The following is a 17,160-nucleotide window of genomic DNA, read 5'->3' as shown; positions in this document are numbered from 1 at the left end:
GCGGATAGACGCAGAGGGAGAAGCGATGCGTGATATACTTGACACTGACGTTCTTGTGTGGCGCACCGCGATCAAGGGCACTTGGATGTATGTGTATAGAGTACAAGGGAAGCAAGGTCGGTTCCAGGGTTTGCGAACGTAGCTTCCAGAAAAAGAGATCAACGTTTCCGAGCTGCCCTCATCCTGTTGATTGTGTTAGGTCGTGATGGGCAAGAAAAGAAAGCAGATACTCGCTCAGGCCCTTGCTCGTTGCCCAGCCGTTCCCTGTCAAGGGCCAACATGCCAGGCCGTGACATCAGCGGCCCCCCTAAGGCCCGGCTTGGTCCAGGGACCAAAAGGGTTGGGTCCAAACTTTCCCCAGACAGGATCCATGGGCCAGAAGAGGGAAACCAAGTTGGTGGCATTGCTGAAGTATGCAGTTGCTCGTCGATCGTGTTCAGGTGGTGGGTGGAGTCTGGGGGTTCGTGTTCGATGTCAGGTGGACTCGATGCTGGGATCGGCGTATCTCTGCAAGAATTAATTCTTGATATGAGATTCTTCTGAATATTCCTGAGTACATTCTACATTGGTATTTGTAGCAAATACTACCAGTATACGTGCTCTGGTAGTACAACACTAAGTATAAGTATAGTACGGCACGGTACATCCGCTGTGGTGGGGGCCCCGGCAGTGTGGAAAGTACAGGTACAGCCTCAGCCTTGCCGGGTTGGGACTGGCGGCATCCACCAGTGACGAAGGTGCTGACTGCGGCTCCTTTTCTTTTTCTCTCCGTTTCTACTCTTTCTACTCTTTCTCTCATTCTTTCTTCTTGTACTTCCCACCGAAAGAATATGGGTGTAAGTGTCTTACCTCTGCCCCTCCACGAACACCCCCCAAGACTCTGTCTTTCTCTAACCTCATCCCCAGTTTGCTTCGAAGCTCGCCGCCAGCCAAAACCAGAATATGACCAACTCTGGCACTCCGGGAGGCGCGCCTTCCTCGGGATACCCTGGGGGTCCTCCTGCATCACTGCAGCCTGGTGGATACGTAAGTGCGATCACCTGCCCACTTCCAAGAAGCCCGACGTCATACGAAGAAAAGAACAACACTCACCAGCAACTCTCTAGCAACAATACCAGGATTACCCAGGCTCCCCTTCTCCATCTCAGGGATCGGTAAGCTGCCTTGTGTATCTAGCCTTCGCTTGATTCTTTTGAGCTTTTGGCTTTATTTTCTTTTTGTTTTCCTTTTTGTTTTACCCCTCCACACGGTTTTCTGCCTTCGGCTTTCTCGAGGCCTTCATCGACAATGTCCGGGTACCCGGGCTATCCTCCGTACGGCGGCTCACCTCACCCGTACCAGCCATGCAACTCATCGCCGTCTCCTGCGTCTGCGCCTTACTCCAGACCTCCCCCGCAACAACCTTCGCCTTACCCCGGAGCCCAGCAGGGCTACTCGCGTCCCCCGCCGCCCCCACCTCAGGGACAGCCCTATGGTGTCTCGGGATCGCCATACCCTGGACAACAGCCACCTTATGTATTATACTTGTCCCACGTGTTTTGTACTGCTGCATTGTGCTTTGTTTCGTGTTTTGAGCGCGTCTCGGAGTTTGCGTTTGTGAAATGATGAAGAATAAAAGGCTGACAATTAAACAAGGGCCAGGCACCGCTTTATCCGCCTCAGGGGTCTCCTTATCCTGGACCACAGGGACGCCCCGGACCCTCACCTGGAGCTCCTCCCGACCAATATCGGCCACCGCCTGGCCCGTACGGCCCGCCCGGTGGTGCGCCTGCGCCCCCAGCTCCTCCTGCCACCCCACAACAGGTTGCCGCCTACCGACAGCTGTTGATTAGTACCATCCAAGAGAAGAACCTCCAGAGCTTCTATCCTTTGGAACGGTTGGACCGACTCGTCCAGTCGCTTGCCAACGATGCACCGGGCAGGCTCAACAAGCTGACACACGAGTGGTCCGTCCCCATGGAGGTTGCGACCGATGTCATGAAGCTCTCGCTGTTCGACGTGATTCTCTACGTGGATGACAGCGGGTCCATTGAGTTTGAGGAGAAGGGGCTCCGAAAGGACCAGCTGCGACAGATTCTGGGCATCGTGGCTACTGCGGCCTCGACCTTTGATCAGGATGGAATCTCGGTGCGGTTCATGAACTCCATGGAGTTGGGAGACGGGATCCGTAACGCTGAAGACGTAGACCGACTGGTCTCCCGCGTCCGTTTCTCGGGCCTGACTCCGCTGGGTACTAGTCTGCGGAACAAGGTCCTCGATCCGATGGTGCTGGGCCCGGCCCGTGCCAACCGCCTTGACAAGCCCGTGCTAGTCATCACCATCACCGACGGACAGCCGGCTGGCGAGCCTCACGGTGCCGTGGGCGACTCCATCCGCTTCGCCGTGGAGGAGGTTTCGCGCACCCGGTACGGTCGTGGCGCCGTCTCTTTCCAGTTCACCCAGGTGGGATCTGATACGCGTGCTCGTGATTTCCTGTCGGCGCTGGACGAGGATCCTCATATTGGCCATCTGATTGACTGCACTTCGAGTAAGTTGTGTGCGTCATGGTCTACAGTCTGTATTTGGAGCTAATCATCTGGGGTTCATTAGATTTCGAGGTTGAGCAGGATGAGATGTCGCGTGCCAATCCACCAGTGCACTTGACCCGGGAGCTTTGGGTAAGTTGATTTGACATTCTTCTCTTCTTGTCTTTCTTTGCCAGCAGGAGCTCGGCTGACTGCTTTTGTAGTGTGCCAAATTGATGTTGGGTGCGATTGATGCTTCTTATGACACCAAGGACGAGAAAGATAGCGGGCGGCGCCCTGGCGGCGGTCCCCCGCCTGGACCACCGATGGGAGCACCCCCGGGAGCACCCCCGTCTGGCCCTTACGGTGGGTATGGCCAGCCTCCGCCGGGCCCGCCTGGATCTTACAATGCACCCCCGGGACCACCTGGACCACCTGGACCACCTGGGCCCTATAACGCACCGCCAGGCCCGGGCTACCCCCGGGACCGGGTACCTACAGTCCGCAGCCCGGCTACCAGCCGCATCCCCCTTACCCAATGGCGAACCGCGGGCTTGCCTATGGACAACCGCCGTATGGGTATGGCACTTCGTCACCGCACCCGCCACCCGGTGGACCAGGAGGCTATCCGCCGTCTGGACCATATGGGCATCCACCGCCACGTTATTAGCCGTTGGAACATGACGTCAGATTGTTTTCCCTCGATTGCGGGTGGTCTTGCAGGTGGTTTTTCTTTTGTTCTCTGTTTCTCTTTCTTTGATTCCTTTCTCTTTTTTACGATTTTTTTTTCTGCATTCATACGATAGAATGGACGGGGAAACTGGAACTGTATCTTTAACTCCCTTCTCCACTCCATAGCATTTTTTGAAACGGACCCGGGGAAACTTTGTGGACGGTTAGATCGTAGCCATGGGAAGGGATCGGCATCGCCTGGTCTTCGCCCACGGCACCCAAGGCTGTCCAGTGGCCCAAGGGCGTATGAGTAGTTTGGACCCCACGGGCGCAGTACGGTTGGGGATGTCCAGGGCACGGATTTATTTTATTTTATTTCAACCTTCTATTAAACTTTCTTTCATTCGCACAGGGTTTTCGCCCGTCTGCACGTTGCCTGAGGGTGTGGGGCGAGTGGCTATTTGAATGGCTATTTAAAAGCGCAGTGTTCTGCGCGTGGCTGTGTGTCTGGTTGCATCGAATTGCGCGTACCCTGACATTTCCTGGAGAATCCCCCCCCCAGTTTTCTGAGCTTGGTGGCCCTCTCATAATCGCTGAACACAATTCTATTCTGATTCCATAAAAAGATTTAAAAAAAAAAGAAAAGAAAAAGATAAAGAGGCTATAGTCAGGCGGCCACCTTGCCGGATTCGGTGGTTTCGCCTCCATCTCCAATTCTAGCTTTCTTCAGTTTCTTTTCCCTCGCCTACTCTCTCCCTCTCCCCTTTCAAAATCACTTTCAAAATCAAGGACACCTCGACGCCCTGCCACGGTTCTATACTCCCCCCCGTTGGGATCCTTGATTACCCCCCTCGTTTGAGCTTCTTATCCTTGCATCTATACGGGATTCCTTTCGCTTTGCAACCCGCCTTGGACGTCCTTCGTTTGAATGGGAATACTCGCCTCCCACACACTTCCCGGACAGATGTCTTGAATTTTCAGCGAAGAATGAATTCTCGCCTGATTGTTTCGCCTCGTTCGATTGATCATCTCATTCTATTGTGAGACCAGAGAGGGAAAGAAAAAAGTGATTGTCGGGGTCTATCCCGCACAGACACATTCCGCGCAAAGATTTTGGCCCGGTCGCCATGTCGAACCACGATGAATCCATCGATGCAAATCGCCCAGAGCAGCCCGACGTCGTGCGCCGGCCGTCTCTTATCTCGTCGCGCACCTTTTCCGACGCTGGGCGGCGAACCTCTCAACAACATGTGCGCTTCTCAACCGATCTCGACCACCCGTCCGCCGACGACCACCGCCGCACGAACCGGGACGGTCGACGGCCCAGTTCACGAGGCCTAACTATCGATACAACGCTTGCACCTCCCAGTGGTTCGCCTGCCGGTCGATCGCCTACCTCTCCGCTCTCCCCGCGCGCCGCCAGTGCCACCCTCTCCCCCATTTCTCCGCCGAGTCCGGATGCGGGCGGTCGATCCCGATCGCGGAACCGTGGGTATTCGCTTCGACGCTCGCTCTTCAACAAAAATATCCAATCGCAGGCCGAACAGGATGATGAGACTGCGGAACGGGGTGAGGCCCAGGGCCCGTCCACAGACGAGGCGCTGGAGCCAGCACCTGCTGTTCCGCATGCGCCCAGTCCCGTGGATGAGAAGCACGAGTTGACGGTTGCTTCGACGGCGACCGTCGAATCGACCTCCCGAGAAGAGGTGTCGACCTATTTTTCGTCCGAGCCGTCGGAAAAAGGGTTCAAAGACCGCTTTTCCATGTCTGTTGCGCATGACCGATGGCTGAGGCGTAAAGCGACTTCGGCAATGATCGTCGGTCGCATCGAGGGTGCTCTCGCTGCGGTTCGGAAGGTGATTTTGCGCATCAAGGAGATCCCGCCTACAAAGGACGGACGCCATCTTGATTTGAATCCGTCTTTGGTGGATACTTTGACTGATGAACGCACTGGCAAGCCCTACATTGGCAATTCCATTCGCTCGAGCCGATATAGTTTCTGGAGTTTCTTCCCCCGCCAGCTGTTTGCGCAGTTCACGAAATTGGCCAACTTTTACTTCCTGATCGTTGCCGTTTTGCAGATGATTCCTGGTCTGAGTACCACAGGAACGTATACTACCATTGTTCCGCTTTTGATCTTCGTTGGCATCTCTATGGGCAAAGAAGGGTTCGATGACTGGCGTCGGTATCGCTTGGACAAAGAAGAGAACAACCGGTATGCCTCGGTGCTTCGCCCGGGTCAGGGCACTCCCTCCGATGGCACCTCCGTGGCCAGCAACTGCCAAGATTGGGTCGATGTCAAGTGGAAAGACATTCGAGTTGGAGACGTCATCAAGCTTCACCGTGATCAACCAGTCCCTGCCGATATTGCATTGCTGCATGCCAACGGCCCGAACGGTGTGGCTTACATCGAAACTATGGCCCTCGATGGGGAGACCAACCTCAAGAACAAGCAGCCGTCTCAGCCCGTCTCCAAAGCGTGCTCCACCGTGGAGGACATCAACAGAAACTCCCTGCACTTTGTGTTGGAGGATCCGAATATCGATCTTTACAAATTCGACGGCCATGTCACGGTCAACGCCCAGGAGAAGCTTCCCTTGACCAACAATGAGATTGTTTACCGAGGAAGTATTGTGCGCAACACCGAGCGCGCCGTCGGAATGGTCATTTACACAGGCGAGGAGTGCAAGATCCGCATGAACGCCAACAAGAACCCGCGGATCAAAAAGCCTGCCCTTCAGGACAAGGTCAACCGTGTTGTCATGTTGATTGTGGTCCTGGTAGTCGTCCTGGCTGTTGCATGCACTATCGCCTACAAGTATTGGTCGCAGGACGTGGAACAATACTCATGGTATCTCGTTGATGCCAAGGTGGAATACGGCCCTGTGTTCACTTCGTTCTTGATTATGTTCAACACCATGATCCCCATCTCACTCTACGTGAGTATGGAGATTGTGAAGGTTGCGCAGATGCTCCTGCTGAACGACATCGACATGTACGATCCTGAAACCGACACCCCGCTTGAAGCCCGAACCTCGACCATCAACGAGGAGCTCGGTCAAGTGAGCTACATCTTCTCCGACAAGACCGGTACTTTGACGAACAACTCCATGCGCTTCCGCAAGATGAGTGTGGCCGGGACTGCTTGGCTCCACGACTCCGATATTCAAGAGGAAGCCGCTCGCGAGCCTGATCACAGCAAGTTGATTCACAAGAAGCGAAGCGTCAAGGGAAAGAAAGCCCTGTCCCGCAAATCTAACGTATCCGAGGTTCGCATGGGCCCGCGGCCTTCGAATGTCTCCACGGGCATGGATGGCGTGCGCGGACTGGGTCGCTCCAACACTTCCTGTCGCACCACTGAAATGCTTGAATTTATCCAGCGCAAGCCCTACACAGTCTTCGCTCGCAAGGCCAAGCTTTTCATTCTGGCCATGGCACTATGTCACACCTGTATCCCCGAGGAGGATGAGACTGGCTCTACCTCCTTCCAGGCCGCCTCGCCGGACGAGCTGGCCTTAGTTCTTGCGGCTCAGGAATTGGGATACCTGGTCCTGGACCGACAGCCGAACACCTTGACTATCCGCACATACCCGAATGGCCCTAAGCAGGCCGCTTGCGACGAGGTCTACGAGATATTGGACGTCATCGAGTTCTCGAGTGCACGGAAGCGCATGTCTGTGGTGGTTCGTATGCCCGATCAGCGCATCTGCCTATTCTGCAAGGGTGCCGACACGACGCTCATGCGTCTTTTGAAGCAAGCTTCACTGGCGCAGGAGAAGTCGAGTGAAATTGAGCGTCGCGCGAGCCGGCGCAAAGCCGCCGAGGCAAACCAGGTTATTCGGCGCAACAGCGAGTACCAGAGCCGGAAGGACAGTGGAGTCCGAAGCAGCATCGGCCGGCCCAGCTTGAATCGTCGGCGCTCATCTGTCTCTGGCCACCAGTCGTCGACGCTGCGGGACAGCATTGATTTCTGGTTGCGTGACCGCGAAACGGACGGCGGCATCTTGAAGAAAGAGGCCGACAGCGCGTACTACAGTCCCCGGCCCTCGGCGCAAATGGGACGGGTTTCAGGGGCCTTGTCGGACTCTGGAAGCTCGACCAACGGCGAGGAGGAGGACGAACTGGTCGAGGAGGCCCTGGTGGTGAATGAGGCCGCTGTTTTCGAGCGGTGTTTCCAGCACCTGAATGACTTTGCCACGGATGGATTGCGAACCTTGCTCTATGGCCATCGCTACTTGGATGAAACGACGTACCAGACCTGGAAGGCAGCGTACCATGATGCCTCCATCAGCATTGTTGACCGGCAACTCAAGATTGAGCAGGCGGGCGAACAGATCGAGCAGCAGCTTGAGCTGACTGGCGCCACTGCTATCGAAGACAAGCTGCAGAAGGGCGTGCCCGAGGCCATTGACAAGTTGCGGCGGGCCAACATCAAGATGTGGATGTTGACTGGCGACAAGCGCGAGACTGCTATCAATGTTGGCCACTCCTGCCGGTTGGTCAAGGACTATTCGACTCTGACTATCCTTGACCATGAAAACGGCGACGTGGAACAGACAATCGTGCGCCTCATTGCGGATATCCGTCGTGGCCGTGTGGCCCACTCTGTGGTGGTTGTCGATGGCCAGACTATGGCGAATATTGAAGCGGACGAGCCAGTTCGGGAGCGGTTTTTCCAGCTCGCCGTCCGCGTGGATTCGGTTATTTGCTGCCGCGCAAGCCCTAAGCAGAAAGCTTTCCTGGTGCGATCCATCCGCAAGTATGTCAACGACTCGATCACTCTGGCCATTGGCGACGGCGCCAACGATATCGCCATGATTCAGGAGGCCCACGTGGGCATTGGCATCACTGGCAAGGAGGGTCTTCAGGCGGCGCGTATCTCGGACTACTCGATCGCGCAGTTCCGGTTCCTTCTCAAACTGCTTCTCGTCCACGGCCGCTGGAACTACATGCGTGCGTGCAAGTACACGCTTGGCACGTTCTGGAAGGAGATGCTGTTCTATCTCACCCAGGCGCTCTTCCAGCGATGGAACGGCTACACAGGAACCAGTTTGTACGAGCCGTGGAGTTTGAGTATGTTCAACACGCTGTTCACCTCGCTGCCCGTGATCTTCCTGGGTATCTTTACCAAAGATCTTGCGGCGTCGACGTTGCTGGCCGTGCCAGAGCTATATACGAAGGGCCAGCGACACGGCGGGTTCAATATCAAGCTGTACCTGGGCTGGACGTTTATGGCGACTTGCGAGGCCATGATCATCTACTTTACGATGTATGGTCTGTTCGGCATGGCCAAGATCAACCCCAGTGACAATGGAACCTATGCGCTTGGTCTGTTGACGTTCTCGGCGTGTGTCACGGTGATCAACCTGAAGCTGCAGGCGCTCGAGGTCCACAACAAGACCTGGCTATCGCTTGTGGTGATCATCATCTCGGTCGGTGGCTGGTTCCTGTGGAACATGATTTTATCCCAACGCTACAACCTCGGCGCGGGCAAAGGCGTGTACGATGTCCCGGACAACTTCCTGCACCACACCGGAGACAACCTTCTTTTCTGGGTCGTTCTCTTGATTGCCATCATGGCGGTGGTTCTCTTTGAATTTACTGTCAGCACCTGTCGCGCGAATCTGTTCCCCACCGACGTCGACATCTTCCAGGAATACGAGCAGAATCTCGACATCCGCATGCGTTTCGAGGAAGCCGCTGCCGCCGAGCTGCAGCAGGGCTGGGACCACGGCAATAAGAAGTCGAGCTTCGAGGTCGATCGTGAAACTGCCGAGATGGATGCCCGCGAGCGCCATGTCCAGGAACTGCTTGCTCGCCCGCGTGTCATGACCGATGCCAAGCCCGCCACCCAAGAGATTGAGATGGACGGCTATACCAGCACCAGTGCCAGTGCTAGTGCCAATGCCAGTGCCAGTGCTCTTGGTGCAGTCCAGTATACTCGTCCTGCGGCTGCCGAACCGATGTCCCCCGATGAAGGCGCCTCGGCGCGCCGCCGCTCAGTCGAGATCCACGAGCTGTTCAGCAAGGGCTTCGGTGCTATCCGAAAGGGCCAACTTAAATAATCGCCTCCTATATGTTACGGTCCCGAGTTTGCCTGTGTGTTATTATGTATATGTATTATGGTGTGGACTTGTGCTTTTTTTTTGTTTGTGTTGTCTTTTCCCTCATAGCGTCTGTTCTCTCCCTTTTTGTTTTGCACTTGGTTTTCCTCCCTTGATATCCATCTCCATGTGCTTGATCATTCCTTCGGTGCAGCAGCGAGGGCTAAAAGGCGTTGGTGTTTTTTTTTTTTTCTTGTCTCTTTTTCCAGCTTGCTCGGTCCTTTTCACATACATAGATACCCCGACTCAGTTGGCAGTCCGGTTTCTGTTTTTGCATTATTGCAGAATTGATCAAATTCAAATTCAACAAGATTTCGAATAATTTAGGGTAGGTTTTTGGCTGTTCAGTCAATTTGTGAGGTGGAGATATTCATTTCCCAGGGAAGATTGATGCCTAGTAGCTGGAGTATGCAAATACGTCCTTGAGCATGTTAGCCAGCCCTTGTGGCCTAGTGGTTATGGCATCGGTCTGTAAGTAATACGGTGTCTCCGAGTTTCATCTGCGCGATGGACATCCAGCTGATTGTGGTTGAAGTGTAAACCGGAGATCGCGAGTTCAAATCTCGTCGGGGGCATGTGTCTACCTATCTTTTTTTCCTTCACTAAATTAATATCAACATTATTGTTGCCCTTACTACTATTCTTCTTTTCTTCTATTTTTTGAATTGCAGAATTACTGTGTGCATAAGGTTCTATGGGTGTATGGATTTGACTAGCTTATTTTGCTGCCATGCTAATAATCATTTACTGGGATTTCTCTAAATTATGTAGGTGTATGCAAAATTGAGGTATCTACGTGTAGATAATTACTTTTTCTTGACCCTTCTATTCCTCTATTCCATGATTTTTATTTTTCTTGATTTTCATCTTTGTTATTCAGATGCATGGGATATTCGATCGAAGGGTCAATTGTATAAAGATTTATAGAACACCATGATCCTCAAAAAGTCAGGACATCACCCCACCAAAGAAACAAGAATATTCTCAAGCCGCAATAATCAACGCAACCCAATCACCATCGAGACCCACCAGCGTGCCCTGCAAAGTACCTGGTCTGGTATTGAGACCAAGCCCTCGGTCATCAAGTTTACCAAAGACACTCCTCGTGTTGTGCATCAAGCTTTGAGCCTCGCCCAGTGTCACTTCAAGAGTCTACAGATTGAGAAGGCTTCGACCGTATACCAGAACGCTTTCAAATCCGTCTTCTCTTCGGTATCTGCCAAGGACGAGCTGGTCATGACCGCGACGCAGGAGCTCGTGTCGTTCTACGAAACGACCTACCAGTTTACGAAGGTGATAGAGACATACCGTCGGCTGTACAGCACCCTGTCGGCCCAGCTTGGCCAGACCGACGACCAGGCTATCCAGGCATTGTATGCCTAGGGCGACCGGGCCACCAAGTACCACCAGGTGGAGGAGGCCGAGACGGCTTATTACCAGATATTTATGGCCTTGAGCAAGAAGGAAACACTGGAATCTCGAGCAGTCTGTGCCGCCCGCCAGTTGTGTACTATCTATGAAGATAGCTAGCGTTGGAAGAAGGCCCAGCAGGTGTACGAGGTCCTGTGGAAGACCTTTGTGCAGCACGGCCAGGACGGGTCCGTGGATAGTCAGGAGATCGAGGCTATCTACTCACAATACTCGGCCCTCCTGGAGCACAAGGCCAAGGCCGACATAAGCGTAATCCACGACCGGGCTGCCAGCTACCACGAAGTCTGTGTGCGAGTGTATGGTGCCTCGCATGTCACCACCTACAAGGCCACGATGAGACTGGCGGAGATCAGATACTTAAGCGAGAAATACAAAGAGGAGTCGCTGAGTCTGTACGAGGCGGTGTTGAAAATGAACGAGAAGTTCTCCTCGTCTGTTTTGACGCGCGAGGTTGTTAAGAGCAGTACGACCACAACTACATCGACTACCAGCGTCATCAAGCAGCATCTTGCTAAGCTGTATTCCAGCAACAGTAAGACGGTTACCAAGTATCTCTCCTGTTACCAAGAAGACTACCAGAGTTTGGTCAAGCAGGAGGGCATCGCATCCCAGACCACCCTCTCGGCGCTGCAGGAGCTGGTGCACTCGTATCACAAACAGAACACGGCATCTTCAACAACCGAGGCTGTGCAAACTCTACAGTCGGCCACTGTATCAGTATTTGAGAAAGAGACCAACTCTCAGCACCTGCACAAGGCTGCACAGTCACTGGCCCATCTGTACACCACGCTAGGCCAGTCGGACATTGCCTGGACTTTGATGCAGTCTCTGCGGATCCGGCTAATCCGCGAGACACCTGGCAGCCAGAAGGAATCAGCACTTTCGCGCAAGGTGACCGTGTTTATTGTGGCCTTCGAGGAGAATTTGTACCAGAAACGGACGTATACGTCGATCATGACGGAGCTCGTCTCCGAAATCAACCTGTACGTGTCGTTCTATGGAGCCAAGGAGAAAAGGGGGTTTTTCGCGATCTTCGTCAGCGGTGTCCGTCTGCTCAACTTCCAGCGCACGCGCAACGCCACCGAAGAAGTGCAGAGACCGACGCCGAGCTCTTCCGCCTGTTCTTCGAGCACTTCTCCGTCAGCAACCAGACCAAAAAGGGCAGCGTGCAGGCCTTCTAACAGATCTGTCTCGCTGAGATATCCAAACGTGACTATGGCGTGCACATCATTGGCAAGACTGTTCGGACTGTGCACCAAGAGGTTGAGCAGGGCCATTTCGCCGAGGCCTATGAGCTTGCTAGTATCCTACACAGGTTTATTCAGCATGTTGATGGCTTCCGCACACACATCAATACCCGGGAAGGCATCCAGCTCGCCAAATATTTGCTTGGTCATGGTATCAAGAAGTCGCCTGATGCTAAGCTGGCGAAGGCAATGTCGGAACTGTTGCGCGCGGTGCTGCAGGATATTCTGTATGTGTACCGGGTCACCGGCGTCCGGTTCACGGACCTGGACGTGAACGATGTCAGCGAAGTGACGTTGCTGCTGGGCGAGCAGAAGAACTTTGAGGATCTGGAGGTATGTAATCCGATATTTCCTCCTCATTCAAGCTTTGAATTCAGTACTAACCCACTCTCCAGCTTGTTCTCACAGACCTCTGGTCCTCCCGTATCGTTCAAAAGACCTGGTCTTCCGACACAATCATCTGGATTAGGCGACGCCTTGTGGAAGTGCGCTTCTCCTGTGGCCGCAAGGAGCAAGCCATCCGGCTGTGCAGCGACCTTTGCTACAACATCGGGCGCGTGTGGGGATCCTTCGATCGGATTGCACTGGAGCTGACCGCGCTGTTGTCGGAACTGTACACGGTGACGGGCAACTACACAAGCGCAATGGCAGTGCATGAGAAAGCACTGCGTCAGCTAGCCCACGCGCACGATGGCATCTCGTCGGCCGAGATGGGGTCAATCGCCGTGCAGCACACGGAGCTGCTAAAGCGTGCCTTCCAGCGCAACGGCGGCCGGGCTAAGGCGCCGCATGTGTACTAGGAGCTATTGCCTAGAGATAGCGACCAACTCAAGGCCGAGAAGACCTAGTCGCAGGCTTCATTCGAGCCTGTTGACAAGTGGAAGCCTGATTCCAAGTCTGTTGATCACCTGGGTCTATGGCAAGCGCCTTCCAGCTATGGGTTTTTGACTGCCGGGAGCGCCAACAAGCGTCAAAACCAGTTGCGCAAGATAAGTACTTCCAAGATACTGGACTCGGTGTTCGCTAATTGAAAGTGAAATTGAGTTCGCAGCGAGTTTCGGGGAATTTGTTCAGTTGTTGCTCGGCGTTGCCTCGATCCCTGCCCTGTAGCTATGCATGTGCGTCTAGATAATTTGGCTGAATCCCGTTTGTTGCATCAAAAGTCAAAAAAAAAAAGTTACTGGGACGTCCCATTCCACAAGTTAGATTGTTGATGCTGTGTATCTCCGGTCCAAAACCCTAGCCCCAGAGATGCTTCTAAAGTCCGAGTACTGCCCTCCCCCGGGTTTTGGCAAATGATTGATGCGCCCCGTTTTATTTTGGTTGCGGTGAAATTTTAATTTCGAAAATAGTCTCTTGTGTTCTGCAACACGAGTCAGTCTGCGCTTTGTTAGTCCTTGACTTGCGCTCGGTTTTTGGACTTCGGTTAAATCCGCCGCCTCGACTTGCGTCTTGCGTTTCTACGACAGCATGCTTACAATTCAAACAGAGATTCTTACAAATGTCGGAATATAGATCTCGGAGATCGACCTCAACATCCATATGCAAATGACATAAATAAGGGCTCTCTTCTCATGTTGTCATATCAACAACCAACAACGACCACTCCAACAATCCATCGCCATGTCCACCAACACCACCGCCCGTCTCCCCAACCTCAAAGACCACGCCTTAATCGGCGATGCCGACAAAATCCCCATCAGCCCAGCAACACCCGTCATCTCCATCAACCCACTCGTGCTCCCAGCCCCAGACCGTATCATCGACCTTCACATCCGCGTCTCAGTCCCAAGCACAGGAACCAACCTTCCGATAATCCTGCTATCCCACGGCCAGGGCCAATCGAACAACCTCTCGTCCCTAAACGGCTACAGCCCCGTGGCGAACTTCCTCGCCGCCCACGGCTTCGTCGTCATCCAGCCAACGCACCTCAGCTCCAAGACCCTAAATCTCGGCCCCGAAGCTGGCGTCGACGCCCCTCTCTTCTGGCACTCGCGTGTCCTCGACATGAAGCTCATCCTCGACCGACTCGACGATATTGAGGCGGGCTTCCCAGTCCTCAAGACGCGTCTTGACCACGACCGCGTTGCTGTTGTCGGCCATTCGATGGGCGGGCACACGGCGAGCATGCTCCTCGGCGCACGCAAGATCAATTCTACCACCGGCCCAGAGGGACTCGATCTGTCAGATCCGCGCATCAAGACCGGCGTGTTGCTCGCTCCACCCGGAGACGGGAACGGCGGCGAGGGACTGACGCCGCTCGTGCGTGAGAATTATACTTTCCTCGCGGAGCACAGCCATGCAGAGATGGCGGGGCCTGCGCTTGTGGTTGTTGGTGATAGCGATGCCTCGGCGTATTTGTCTACCCGTGGCGCTGAGTACCATGCCGATGCTTATTACCGTAGCAGGGGTCCCAAGGCGCTGTTGACTGTTGCGGGGGGATGTCATGGGCTGGGTGGTGTTTCGGGTTATGATACCGCTGAGGCGACGGATGATGAGAGTCCGCAGCGGTTGGCGATGGTGCTGCGTTTGACTTGGGCATATCTTCGCAGTACTCTTTATTCCGGGGATCAGGCTTGGTCGGTTGCTTGTGGTGCTTTGGAATCGCTGCCTGCTTTGGGAAAGGTTGAAAGCAAGTGATGGTCTTGATTGGGGGATTGTGAATTGGGGTGTTATAGCTACAACACAGATACAGCCGCTAGAAGGTTAGCGAGTGTCAATCTAGGTATACTAAACCTTGATCAAATGATATAATTGGTAATATTCGCAAGTTAAGAAAATAGCTCGACGTACAGGGTATCATATAACTTCACAGCATCGCACCAGGAACAGCATTTCAAAAAACCGCACTACTCCCCTTTCTCTTAATCTCAATAGACTTCATCACCATGCCCATGAGATTCATGAACTTGTCTTGAGCCAAAAAGACATCCTGGTTATGCCAATCACTCGTGGCGTCCACAGTTGCTTCAGACGGCTCGGCTCCATGAATAGGGAAATAGGAATGTCCCATAAGAGAGGCCACGTTGCGAAATCCCTTGTGGTTGACACCAAACGGCAGAATCTCCACCATGGTGGACAACGGTGGAAGAAAAATGCCATGAGTCAACCCGGCACCGTGAACCCCGACGAGGACGTCGGTGTGTTGGATAATTTCCAGCTGCTTTTTCAAGGAAAGGGCGGCCAGGTCAAAGGATTTAATAGCGGCCTGCGGGTAAGCCTGTTGTAACTCCTGCAGATATTGGGTCTGGCGGAGGAGCTTCCGCGAACCAGCGCGGTCGATAAAGGTGATGTTGATCTCAAGGCCTGGTCGTGGTTGGGTCTCTCCCAGGCCATACACCCCGATAACCTGATGTGAGAACGCGTTGAGAAGAGCTGAGCCTTCGCACGGAAGGGATTCCCAGTCCCCCTGCCACAGTGGATTGCTGGCGCCGGCCAGCGGGACGATGATGTTTTCAAAAGTGGTATTGGGAGGTAGATCGTGCATGCGCACGGTGGGCTTATCGCCAAAGATAGACCACAGGTCGATATACGGGCCATCGGCATGATCATCGAGCAGAATGGCCTGGGTATTACCCTTGTCGGCCGAAGTAAAAAACGGACGACTGTCGCCTGGCCGCGAGCTCATCTTCAACACGCCCATGGTCAGAGCCACGGAGAAAACCTCCATGAGGCAATGCCAGAGATTATCCACGCCCTCTCGCTTGACGAGGATAGTATAATTCGGCGTCTGGGACGGCACGGAGTTGCCGGGGTCTGCTGCTACATACACATACCGATACAGCACCTCCTCCGGGCCGGTGTCATACCAGTAATTGTGGAATGAACCAAATGGCGGCGGCGCCACAGGAGTTTCCGGGTGAGCCAGATCACCCAACTTGCAATCCATGCGGAATAACGTCTTGGTCGGCGAGAACATGGCGTTCTGGCCGATGCACATGGTGTCCACGCGCTCACCGGCGGTCTGGCTGTGGAAACACGTCAAGGGCGAAGAGGAATTGGGCGTACAGTACTCGGTCGCGGAATCACGCAGGTTCTCCAGGTATCGAACGCTAAAGCGATCGGCACAGAACCGCACTTGTTTGGCCACTGTCGTATATTCCTGGGGCAGAGGCGGATGCGACGCCACCAACGGCTGGGCGACCGCGGTTGGAACGATTGTATGTCGATCTGGGGGGTCCAGGGGCTCCTGAGGGGCGGGGAGATCGGGGAGGTGTTCAAACACAGAGTCCTGGGACTTCAAATCAAACTGGACCTTCGAATCGAATGTGGACAAGTCAGGAGATAAGTCGGGAGAACCGGCGTTCTGTGGTGAGGTAGGGCTGAGCAACCAGAAGATGACAAGGAAAATCATGCCGATCAGGGTGGCCCGCAATCGCCATGATGCACAACTCCACATTTTGACCAAAGACACAAAGACACCTCCTCAACCCGGTCTGAAGGTGCGAGAAAGTAATCTCGAATCGAGAAGAGTACGGAGGCGTCCGTGTATTTATGTCTGCCCTGGAGAACAAGGGGCGCTGTTGGCTCAAGGCCCCTTCCAACTTACCTAGGTATGCGCACAAGGATGCCCCCTTTGGAACGCTCGAAGCGTGATGTGGTTTAGTGTCATCAGTTGTTTTTCTCCCCAGCTGCAACTAGCAGGGAAGTAGCAAGGGTCAGCAGCCTGAATCCTTATATGTACTTAGGTAGACACTTACCCCATGTCAGCTATTTAAGGGCGTGGGGGTGAGCACATATAGGTTGAAGAAAAAAGGGGATGTAAGAAGAAAAAAATAAAAAGAAAGCAGCCAAGCTTACAAGAAATGTGGCCAGCTTTTAATGCTGGTTTCTTTTAGGGTTGTCTGGGAGATGTTGAAAGTACTCAACCCCCCGAGACCCCAAAAGGAAAGAGCCGCATAAACACAACGATCCCGCGAAGTCGAAACGTTGATCTCTATCACTGGGTCTTTCGATTGAAAACATGCCCTGGCTTGACCGGAAAATAGGACCTCGCTTTATAGCCGGGCACTGTCTCTTCTTCAATGGGAATTCCCGTGGGAAGCTCCGTCCCAGCACCGTAGAAAGTTGTGCGGTGCTTGCTGGCGAATGGAAGCTTGAAAACAGAGACTGTAAGGACCGCTTGGCCATATTCACATTAAATCAATGTGGACTCGCGTCGGTTGTAAAGACGATGGATTCTGGGGAGGTGAGGTGAGGATG

General features: G+C 53.8%; 5 protein-coding genes across 5 annotated transcripts; 4 read left to right on the top strand and 1 right to left on the bottom strand.

The window, feature by feature from the left end:
• Positions 1–1,287: 1,287 nt before the first annotated feature.
• Positions 1,288–3,174, top strand: rfeF (uncharacterized protein; the record flags this gene model as incomplete). Its single annotated transcript, XM_056653240.1, has 5 exons — positions 1,288–1,515; positions 1,642–2,527; positions 2,590–2,657; positions 2,729–2,874; positions 2,973–3,174. 5 exons carry the CDS (start codon positions 1,288–1,290, stop codon positions 3,172–3,174), a joined length of 1,530 nt encoding a protein of 509 aa, XP_056514307.1.
• Positions 3,175–4,303: 1,129 nt separating this feature from the next.
• On the top strand, positions 4,304–9,241 carry NUU61_002657 (aminophospholipid-translocating P4-type ATPase DNF3; the record flags this gene model as incomplete). Its single annotated transcript, XM_056653239.1, has 1 exon — positions 4,304–9,241. One exon carries the CDS (start codon positions 4,304–4,306, stop codon positions 9,239–9,241), a length of 4,938 nt encoding a protein of 1,645 aa, XP_056514306.1.
• Positions 9,242–10,213: 972 nt separating this feature from the next.
• Positions 10,214–12,758, top strand: NUU61_002656 (uncharacterized protein; the record flags this gene model as incomplete). Its single annotated transcript, XM_056653238.1, has 5 exons — positions 10,214–10,573; positions 10,664–10,765; positions 10,811–11,800; positions 11,896–12,291; positions 12,354–12,758. The coding sequence occupies 5 exons, from the start codon at positions 10,214–10,216 to the stop codon at positions 12,756–12,758; spliced, it is 2,253 nt and encodes a 750-aa protein (XP_056514305.1).
• Positions 12,759–13,581: 823 nt separating this feature from the next.
• On the top strand, positions 13,582–14,598 carry NUU61_002655 (alpha/beta hydrolase family protein; the record flags this gene model as incomplete). The annotated part of the gene is made up of 1 exon (XM_056653237.1): positions 13,582–14,598. The coding sequence occupies one exon, from the start codon at positions 13,582–13,584 to the stop codon at positions 14,596–14,598; it is 1,017 nt and encodes a 338-aa protein (XP_056514304.1).
• Positions 14,599–14,794: 196 nt separating this feature from the next.
• NUU61_002654 (DUF563 domain protein) lies at positions 14,795–16,357 on the bottom strand (the record flags this gene model as incomplete). The annotated part of the gene is made up of 1 exon (XM_056653236.1): positions 14,795–16,357. One exon carries the CDS (start codon positions 16,355–16,357, stop codon positions 14,795–14,797), a length of 1,563 nt encoding a protein of 520 aa, XP_056514303.1.
• Between the last annotated feature and the right edge of the window lie 803 nt (positions 16,358–17,160).

Source organism: Penicillium alfredii (genome assembly GCF_028826965.1).
Source record: "Penicillium alfredii strain IBT 34128 chromosome Unknown utg000004l_segment0_segment0, whole genome shotgun sequence".
NCBI classification, from domain to species: Eukaryota; Fungi; Ascomycota; class Eurotiomycetes; order Eurotiales; family Aspergillaceae; genus Penicillium; species Penicillium alfredii.
The sequence above is the reverse complement of the archived record's forward strand: the minus strand, read 5'-3'. Positions and strand labels throughout refer to the sequence as shown.